This window comes from Fukomys damarensis, unplaced genomic scaffold (genome assembly GCF_012274545.1).
Source record: "Fukomys damarensis isolate Sample0158 unplaced genomic scaffold, DMR_v1.0_HiC HiC_scaffold_47805, whole genome shotgun sequence".
Lineage (NCBI taxonomy): Eukaryota > Metazoa > Chordata > Mammalia > Rodentia > Bathyergidae > Fukomys > Fukomys damarensis.
In genome coordinates, this window is record NW_022948717.1 from 1 (window position 1) to 10871 (window position 10871).

General features: G+C 50.2%; 1 protein-coding gene across 1 annotated transcript; it reads right to left on the reverse strand.

Moving 5' to 3' along the window:
• Positions 1–5092: 5092 nt before the first annotated feature.
• LOC104869211 (protein arginine N-methyltransferase 7) lies at positions 5093–9758 on the reverse strand (the record flags this gene model as incomplete). The annotated part of the gene is made up of 5 exons (XM_010634352.3): positions 5093–5327; positions 5558–5654; positions 6463–6623; positions 8348–8422; positions 9597–9758. Coding segments are annotated over 5 exons (666 nt in total), but the record flags the coding sequence as incomplete, so codon positions are not given.
• Between the last annotated feature and the right edge of the window lie 1113 nt (positions 9759–10871).

A 10871-nucleotide genomic window follows, 5' to 3' on the forward strand; every position in this document is an offset into this window, starting at 1 on the left:
CAAAAAAAAAAAAAAAAGAAAAAAAAGAGCAAGGGCTCAATCCTCGGTACCAAAAAAAACCACACACACAAAACCCATAAAGGATGCATTAGAGGCCAAGAGCAGAGCTGATTTATAATTCACAGCCTGAGACTGCACAGAGCCTCAGGGATGGCTCCTTACAGCTAATTTGAGCCAATTAATTAGATTACAGACTAAATTTGAAACATCATCCTATGCCGAGAAAATTATCTTTTTATGAGATGATGATTAAAAAATGACTATCAGTAACTCTCAGATCATTGATGCTGGAATTAATTACCAAAAGGCAAAGGACAGTAATGGATTATATCTCTGAGCCATAACAATGTTCTAAATGTCATTAGTATATTTATCTGAAGGCTGATATAAACCTTACAGAAACTCATGTTTGCCAGCCTAGCCTCTCCAGGCGCCCTTTCCATCTGTTTAGGCCTTAACCATTAGGTGCCCTGGGAAATGTTTCCCACCCCAGACCCCAGCCAGAGTTGTCCCAGATCAAAGCTGCCTGCCCTCCCTATAGAACTACAAATGGCACTGCTGCACCCAATGAGTTTCCTCAATCAAGAAATGGGACATCAGCTCATTCCCCAAAGCAACCTGGGGTCCCCAGCAACCATTCTTGTTTCAGAGGAGAAGCTGGAGGCTAGGAGGTTTGATGAAATGAGCTGGGACAGAGGCATGTAAAAGCAGAGTCCTCCAATGGGGCCTGGGTTCCACCTGGCTTCCCCTGCTGATCTGAAAGAGTCATGGGGTTGGGGCTGGGGCTTCCAGGAGAAATAATCCCTGAGGCTCCAGGTAATGGCCAGCTCCCAAACAGGCCATTTTGGCTCCGAGCAGAAGCTTCTTCTGGAGACAGGGAAGGGGTGGCTGGATCCCCAAGTTGGTCACAACCAGGACAGTGACTTGACCAATGTTCAAGTTCACAAAGGGAAAGCAAGGGCTAGCCAGCCCAAAGTGACACAGGACAGACTCTGAGAGGCCTGGAGGGCTCTACTCAGCCCCCTACTCACAGGCTCTGGAGCAGCGTGAGCCCTTTGTAGCAACAGGCAGATTTCACCCAGAGGTTTGAGGTAACCCACTCTCACTTGGGGAAGACCAGGGCTCCTCACACAGAACCTGCCAGGCCCAGGCTGGCAGGGGTAGGGGTGGGGGTGTCATCCTGCTGCCTGTCTGGTAAACAGGGTCCTGGAGAGCGAGGAAGGCCGCCGGGAGTACCTGGATTTCCCCACCAGCAAGAGCCCAGGAGGTGGCCAGAAGGGGCGGAAAGACCTGCTGAAAGGCAACGGCCGTCGCATTGATTACATGCTGCATACTGAAGAGGGGCTGTATCCTGACTGGAAGGCTGTGAGTCTGGGGACTGCCCCCATCGCCCTTGACAATACTGAGCCTCCCTCTGGACCCCAATCCCCAGATTGTGCCCTTAAAAATGAGCCATTATTCTGTCGGACCTTTAGACCCTGGAATCTAGCCCAGAGTCCCCATGTCTAGGACCCCAGGATGCCATCCCCTGCCAGCCCCGTACGTTGCAGGATATACTTTGGGTCTAATCAGAGCACTTCTCCCTTCCCCCACAACCCAGGAAGTAGAAGAATACAGTTTTATCACCCAGCTGTCCGGCCTGACCGACCACCTCCCTGTGGCCATGCGGCTGATGGTGTCTTCAGGGGAGGAGGAGGCGTAGCCCAGCCAAATCACCGGCATCCAGAGCAGTGGGCCGCTGCCAGCCCTTTGACTGCAGCCCTGGGCTGTGTCCCCTCCATCAAATGCCCAGTGCTGAGGAAGGACAGGGGATGGGGTGGGGAGCCACGGTCAGTCCCATGGAGCCTGGAAGCAGTGCTGCTCTGCGACTCTGGGGCCTGAGGACAGAGACTCAGGCCGGCCGGGAGCCCCTGGCTGCCTAACCAGTGCCATTCTTTCCAAACGTGATTTTCTACAGATCCACAGCACAACCTAGTTTGTAATCCGAGAATTAGTATGAGGACCCAGTTTATGTACTCTTTGTCTCTTCTCAAGCTTCGTCCAGGGTTCCTTACTTTTGTCTGCTGCCAATGTTGTCTCGCATGCCTATACCCTCGCATGCACGCTGCCCGCATGCCACATGCCACACTGTAGCTACCCAGATCCCTTGCTCGGGCCTCACCCAAGGCCAGACTCCAAACACAATCAGAACCAGCCAAAGAAGTACTTCCTGGGCTTGCTTGCCAGCCCTCCACCCCCAGCCCAGAAGGGGCTTTGTGGGGACATGAGGACTGTCATAATTAGCCAGCCCAGGGCTCTTCCCAGAGTCTTGCATTCAAGGGCGATATCATCTTAAAAAGAAAACAGAAAAAGTTAAAATCACCCTTTACTTTAAAGGGTCAGCAAGTCACTAGGTGGACCTTTGCTCTTCCCAAGACAGGATCCCTTCCCCAGCTCAGGGGCCAGCTGGCTCTGACTATCCTGGTGACTCCTCTAGGAGACTTGGATCCAGGCCATGGAGCCATAACCAGAAATCCAAGGCGGCGGCATCACTTTTTTATAGGAAGGGGATTCACAACCTAAAGGGGTGGGGTGGGGTCTTCATTTTCAAAATGACAGATTTGTAGCTTCTCTTCTATCCAAGCCAATGCATCCTCTTCCTTCTGCTGAGCCCCTCGCTGCCCTTCAGACACCTCTGTGGTTCGGGACCAATCCTTCCCCAGGGACTTCCCTCATCCACATGCCGGCTGAGCTCAGGAACTGCCTGCCTGCCCCTGGGTGGGGCTGTGACTCTGGCCTTCCTCCTCAACTGCTACTCTAGCCAATGCCATGGCTAGGGGAACACTGGATGAAGAGACAAGAAACCACAGTGCAGAGCACAGCCTGTCCCGCACCAGTGGGGTGATCCCACACCTGGCTGGGATGGCCAGGTCAATGCCACGTCGTGCCTATGGCAGGCAGTGGTACCGGCTGCCATGCAGGCACACATAAGCCACCCTTCCACTGTGCAACCAGAGCCAGCCCAGGGTTGGCATGGCAGAGCTGGCCCTGAGCCTGGGGTGGAGGCTCTGCAGCAGCACTGCCTCTGCCCAACTGCCTTCAGACAGTGCGGGCTGCTCCTCAGTAATACAGGGAGGCTTCTGTCTGTCTCAGGGTGCGGGCTCTAACAACCCCCACTAATCTCAAAGCACCCTATTCTTGTATCCTGCCTGGCGGAGCTAGCTTTGCCTGGCAAGGCTGGAGGCAACATCAAGACCCTGCTATCAGGGCCTCCAAGGACTGGTGCCCTGAAGCTATGCCTTGTCATCCACTGAGCAGGAGGGACAGGGAGAAGGGAAGAGGCAATGCAGCCAGCCAGACACCAGGCCGTGTGCTGGGGAACAACCTTGCAGCCCAGACAGCTTGGCGCTAACTTGGCACTAGGAGGCACAACCACAGTTAACACTGGTCTGCCTGACTGCTGGCCTGGGGAACACTCCCCCTATCCAGGCCCCCACTGTGCCCCCAGGTCCACAGCCTGGGCTCCTAGCACAGCCCTCCCAACGTTTGGGCAAGGATTTGTGGAGGGTCCCCCACTCCTGGGAGCAGGGCTCAACTAGGCAGGCCCAACCCCCAGGCTTAAACTGCTGTGCACACAGGGAGGACAGCCAAGGCCAAGGCCAGGTCCCCACACCACTCCAGCAGCTTGTCCTGAGGGTGAGGCAGCACATGTGAAGTCAGGCCCACATGCTTCTCATCCTCCCAACTCCCAGGGCGGCCTTAGACAAGTCATACCGCCCTGTGCCTCAGTCACTTTCAGTTATCACATGGTCACCGCTGCCTAGTCAGGTCCTGGCGTCCAGAGGGATAGCCTGCCTCCCTAGCTTCCCTCACACCTCCCTTAGAGCTAAGGACACAATTACCACATTTTTCATCGTGGTGTGCTCATGGACCCAGGCTGTGTACAGCCAGGCTTTTCCATTTTGATTTTTTTAGAAGAAAAACTAATTACCAGGATCACAGATTCTGTGGCACCTATGGCTTGGGAGGGGGCAGTCACAGAGGTCACCCAGATCCCAAACCAAGGCTCTTAACTACCCAGGCCCACCACAAGGGAAGCCAAAGGCAAGTGGGTCAGCTTAAGAAGGAAACACTCATTTCCATTTATCCAAAACCACCTTGAGTTTTAAGTATAATATGAATCTTGATGCTTTTTAACTATTGTATTAACTTGCTGAAATTTAGAAATACTGTTTTAAAAAAAGGAAAAAAAAAACTTTTTTAATTTCTTGTATTTTTTCTGTATATTATCCTCATGGGACATTAGGGTTTTATATGGTAAGACACCTAAGGTTTTGGTAAAAACACTATCAAATATATATCCAGACAATTCTTCCCTAGAAGAAAAACAATCTTTACACCTGATAAAATATTTTGAAAAAAGAGGTGGGTTTTTTCCTTTATGGTGCTGAAAGGAAGGATGGAGAATGAGGAGGAAATAAAACTGTGAGGCTCAAGGCTGACGTTCTCTACTTATTTGAGCGACAAGCTGGGGAGGCCCCTGCTGACTGCAGATCATGGGGGTGGCTTCAGGGGTACAACTCAAGTCTGCCCTGAAATGCTAGGACACTGGGCCAACAGCAGCCTGATGTCCAGGTCTTGGGAGTTTTTAAGCTACCTACCAGTGTGCACTGAGGTCAGATGCCTAGACATTTATAAATGTGGCAGGGGAAAGGGCTAGAAGCCACTCCTCTCAGCCCTAGCCCCATCAAGTCTTCAAGCCCCAGGACCTAGGAATGATTCAGTGTCTCCATATCGGAGCTGGGTGAACAGGGACCTAAAAGTTCCCAGGAAACAACAGGCAAGTGGCACAGCCCAGCTAAGCAGACAGCGCCACCTACCCACCCACCTTAGGAAGAGCACTGTGCCTTTGTTCCCTTCGAGCTTTCTGAGCTTCAGACCAGAAACCGGGGTCTCCTTGGTCCCTCCACAGCTCCAAATCAGTCACCAGACCACACTGCCTGCCACACCGGAGCTGGGAGCCAGCTGTGCAAAGATGCAAATACAGAAGGCTTCCTCCATGATGAGATCAAATAGGTTCCTGGAAGGAGACAGGTCCTTTCAGCCTTCCCTCCCCAAAAGCCACAACCCATTTACAGCTGCAAACTCTGGATATTTTATTTCTCAACAAGGGAGGGTCAGTTCCAGGTATCTGTGAGCTTGAACTCCATGGTGACATCTCCTGAACCTGGGTGAAACTCCACAGCATAGCTCACTGCCCGAGGACTGCCCAGCAGCATTTTGGGATCCAACGTGGGGCTGAGGAAGTACACAGCCTGCTTGCAGTGGGGGTTCCAGCAACAATCCCCCTGTAGAAGCAGCAAGAAGACAGTGAGGGGCCCTAGCACTTGGGCCACCTTAATGTAGCCCCCAGCTGAGGCAGCTCACAGTGGGAAGAAGCTGATTAGGGGCCAGATGACCCAGGGCCACCAAGGAGTCAGCATCTGGCCGAAAGCACACAGGACAGGAATACCACAGGACAGGGTGGTGCCAACTCTGGGGCTGGCATACGATTTCAGCCTGGAACACACAGCACTACCTTGTCTTCTGCGGGCTCCAGGAGGCCAGTGCTGACTGTGCTATCCGGCGTCAAGTGGTATTCCATCCACAGGACAGCTCCATGGCTCCTCCCTGGCCTAGGAGAGTAGGTTAGGCCAAATGGACACTCATGGTGAGATGGTGGGCACAGCCGGGATTTCCCGAAACCTCTAGTCTTCACCACTCCCATCCTGCCTCATAGGGAGATCCTAACCCACCTAATGCCATGCAAAATAGGCCAAGCAAGAGCAACCACAGCTCAGAATCACTATGGCTCCTTACAGCCTGGCCATCTACCTAGGAACTACAGGGCAGGGTCACTCAGCTGCAGAGCCAGTCTCTCCCCACCCCGCCCCATTGAGATTGAGGGCTGAGGGCTGCAGAAAGCAGCCTTGGCACTGAAGGCTGTTAGAATGCTCCCAGATATGCTCAACAGCAACTCCAGCAGTTGATAGCATCTGCCTGCCTGTTACGCTGGTCCCCTGGTCTCAGACCTCTAGGAGCTCTTGGCTCATAGCCTCTGCTAGTCAGGAGGAGGAGGACCTCCTCTCTGTGAAGGCAGCTGAAGCAGCGTGGGACCACCCATGCCTTGCAGTAAGCAGGCCTCGTCACTCCTAACCTCCTTTAATTCCCATAAGAGTTGAGGAAACTGTGCCAATGGGTAACCATAGTAACAAAGCTCACGATTCCTGGCAGCTGAGATCCAACAAGGGAGCCTCAGATGGGGGGGGGCAAGCAAGGCCCACTCTACCCACCCCCACAGGCCCTGTGGTTGTGCAACTGCCACATACACAAGGGCAGGCAAAGATGAGACAAGGACTCCTCCTGGGCCAGAGTAAGTGTCTTCCAAGCCAGCTGTGCTTGGCCACATGGGCAACAGACCATCCTCACAGAGCCTCCACTCACCTCCTCAGCTCCATGGTGCCCTCAGCACACAAGCGCTGCTGGGGGACCAGCTGCCGGAAATCAAAGGTCAGGATCTGCTGGGGCTCAGAGAGACTGCGACACGGGTATTCCCACAGTGGGTGTGGCTCCGCTTCCCTGCTCTCCCGGAAATCCAGGGCAGACTGTGAGAAGAAAGCACTTTGAGGGTGTGCAGAGATGAGCTACCAGCCAAAACGAAGGGTCTGCTAGGGTTCCTGAAACAGGCACCCTCACACTTCCATGACCAGAGTCCCTCAGGGCAAGTGCAGACAGGTAGGACAACATGTTCTCCCAGAATGATTCTGGCTTCTGGCTAGAGCAGCAGGCTTCTCCCTTCCCTGCCCCGCAGCAAGTCATCACCTAAGTTTCACTTTTTCTTTTTTAAATGGGGATGACAATGCCTATTCTTGAGCTACTCTGAGGATGGAACACCGTCAGTAGTGAAAACACTTGCCGCTTAGGATACTCACCAACCTCTTGACACTGGACACTACAGCCATGAGCACCCTGACAGAAGGATCAGAAGCTGGAGAGGTGACCCCGTGAACAAGCCAAATGAGGACCTGGGAAAGCACCAGGGTGCAGGTGGAAGTGCTGGGGGAGGGGGAGAGAAGCTGCTTGGAAAAGGTGACTCCAGGTCAGGCCCTGAAGGTTAAAGAGGAGCAAGAAGGGAAGGGTTGAGGTGGGGTGCAGATGAGTCAAGCAGGGAAGGAATGGGCAGCCCAGGGCGACTATGCAGGGGGACATGGCCAGATTTAGGATCTACACATTTCCTTGTACTCTGTGTGAAAGAAGACAGACAGGAGACATCTCTCAAAGGGAAGAACCCAGGAAGAGCATGAGGAGTTGCCAGGGTGGCAGAGGGACTCAGAGCCTGTGCATATGACATCTCAGCACAAAGATTTCTAGACACGTGAACAGTCAATGGTCTGCTGTGGAAATTGAGATGCAAATGGGAAATATTCATGGGATTTTTTTTTTTACTTAAAAAAATGTTTAGCTGAGTGTGGTAGTATATACCTGTAATCCCTGAACTTGGGAGGCTGAGGCAGGATACTGCCTCTAGTTCAAGGCCAGCCTGTTACATAATAAGCTCCTATCTCAAAAAACAATACCAACACAACAAAAATGTTTAAGCCAGGTGTGGTGGTACACACCTGTAATCCCAGCACTCTGGGAGGCTGAAGCAGGAGGATTCCAAATTTAAATTCAGCCTGGACAATTTAAGGAGGATTTGTCTCAAAATAAAAATTTAAAGGGGCAGGGATTTAGCTCAGTGGTTCCAAGAAGGCCTTGGGTTCAATTACTGGGGTGTGTGTGTGTGTGTGTGTGTGAATGTGTATGAGAATTTTCCTAAATATAAAAACGGACCTGCTCTCCTAACATGGACATGTGACACACTTCACCTCAGTCCTCAGAGCTACACACCACTGCTTCTGTCACAGCTGTCCTGAGTTCTAAGGTGCAGATCCTGGTGCTCATCCACTGCCGTTGAACATTCAGGTATCTGCCAACATCTACTACACAGATAAGCCGGCAGGGACCTCCTTGCACATGGTCATCCCAACAGAAAACAAGTTGCTAGCACTGGAAGCAATGGTGTGGTGACTTAAACCACACCAGACCTCAGGCCAACCAAGATTCCAATTCAGGGGTTACTGTACGAGGCTAGGAAGAGGCCAGGTACACACAATTCTTAGATGAACGCTCATGTGAATCAGCAAAATGGCAGCACTTGACCTTGCTGCCCCAATCAGCAAAGATCTCTACACACAGCTCTCCACTGCTCAAACTAGGTCCCCGCCAGAGCCCTGTAGCCATATGGCAAGGGAAGTGGGGCAGTGCTTGGAGCTACGGCCCTGCCTACCTTAATCATGTCATCCATGATGTGCACATCGAAGCCTTCGCAGTCCCCACAGGGTGTCCGGATCCGCCACAGGTCCTATGAGGAAGACACAGTTGTTCACCCAACATGGAAAACAAGAATAAGAGGGCCAGGGGCCGGGATGTAGCTCAGTGGTGCCATGCCTGCTTGGCAAGCACAAGGTCCCGTGCTCAATCCCTAGTACCAAAAGTAGAGGGTCAACAAGCCAAAAGAATCAGAGGCTCATCTTGATGCTCCTGCACACATGAAACAGAAGAGCTGTCAGAGACTAAAGGGACACAAAGACCAAACAAAGAACCAGGCTGGTTTATGTAACAGACTGGCACAGGAATCTGCAAACTCTCATGGTACCATGTCTTCTCCGTTATGGGGCCCATCAGCTAGAGCTACCAAGCTGTGGCTTTGCACTTGCTGCCCAGACCATCCTGAATACCATTTTTGGGGAGAAAAAAAATCTGTAAAAGAGCTCTACAAGGCTCAGTGCCTGTAAGCAGAGCATGAGGATGACCAAGAGGGAAAGGGCCAGAAAGAGACTTTGGCCCATCCATCTTTCATCTTCTGCTCTTGGACAAACATCCAGGAACAAGCTTTCTCCTCTTACAGCCTTTCTCTGGCCATGAGAACACAATTCACAGGACAATCTGGCCAGGTAATAACACAAAAGAAATGCCAGAAATTAAGTGGTGGAGCCAGCAAGCTACCAACAGATAGAGTCATTTTATAAAAGAAATATCAAATGCAATTCATTCTACATTTCAGGTTAAAAGCATTTCAAAATCCTTTTAATGAAACAATTTCTTTCTCAAAATGACTTTGTGACTGTGGTTCTGCTTTGATGAGAAAATTAAAATGAAGCTTTTCAATTTCTTCTTGCATAAAAGAGCTGACTCCCTATCTCAGAAAGCTTTAACTAGAGCCTCTGCTCTTACCAAGAACAGAGTGAGCCACACAGCATGTCTTCTGAAACACTTAATTTATATTTTTTAATTATTCTGATAAGCTTCAATTGTAAAATGACAACACACAGTCATTTCCATTTCTTATGTCAAATTACTGCTTTTTAAAAAAAGCAAACTTCTTCTATTCAGCCTAGCAGTATGCTAATGCAGGAAAGAAAGGCCCAGTCATCAAGGCCCAAGTTGTTCCATCTATACCCAAGGTCTCTGCAAGAAAACTGGTTTGCCGCCCTCCTCCTGCTTTTGCTTTTTGCAAAGCCCTTTGGATGGCCTACCCTGAACTCCACGACCATGGCGTGCAGTGAGGCAGCCTGGGGCATCACCACAGCGCCAGGCCTCAGGTGCTGGTCCACAGCGGTCCGGACATACCAGAAGTACAGGTTGTGCCACGGCAGCAAGCTGGTGGTGAAGAAGGGCTCGCCCAGGAGGAGGGAGACCTAGTGACCAGAACAGGAGGAAGGACCCAGGCATCATAAGCACTCAGTGGACAAGTAAATGGCAGGTCACCAGTTTCACATCAAAGTAACTGGCCATTTATTCATTTGCTTTCTCACTCAGTCAACAGGCAAACATACCAGACCTCTACCTGCCCTTGAGGACACAAAGATTAGGGAGATTTGAGTCCTGCTTAGGAGTGTGCAGTGAAAGAAGGGCACAAACCCCGGGGGAACCAGACCAGCAGTCTGGCCAGTAGACCACAGAAAGGGCTTACAAATTTTTCCTCACAAATTATCCTTTCCCTTGGGGGAAAATAAGGGCACCGTGTACCTGAATGTTTATCACAGTACTATTCACAACAGCCAAAAAGCAGAAACAGCATAAATGTCATTTAACTGATACATGGATAAATAAAATAGTCCACACAATAGACTATTACTCAGCAATAAAAAGATGGAAATAATGACCATGGACAATTATGCTAAGTCAAAGAAGTCAGTCACAAAGAGCCATATATGCAATGACTTCTTCCTTCCTTTTTTGTAGTAGTGATGACTAAACCCAGCTCCTCGTACACCTAGGCAACCACCATACCCCAATCTTATATATGATTCCATTTATACGAAATGTGCAGAAGCAGCCAATCTAGAAAAACAGAAGTAACTTCGTGGATGCTTCATGCAGGAAAAGCTGAGGACAAATGGAGAGTGGTCACTAATGGAATAAAGTGTCTTTAAAAATTAAAAAATAGTCTCAAATTGGTCCAGTTATGGTTGTGCAATCTTATGAATTGTATATTTTAGTGAACTGTATAACATGGAGATTATATCTTTTTTATTTTTATTTTTTGGGTACCAGGGATTGAACTCAGGACCTTGTGCTTGCAAAGCAGGCAGCTGAACCACTGAGCTAAATCCCTGGCCCTAGGTCATTTAAATTTTTTTTTGTTTGTTTGTTTTTGTTTTTAAACCAAGGATTGAACTCAGATCCTTGAGCTTGCAAGGTAAGTAGCAGAACCACAGAGCTAAATAAATCCCTGGCCCAAGATTATATCTCAATAAAGCTTTTTTTTTTTTCCTTTTCTTTTTTTTTTTTTTAGACAGGGTCTCACT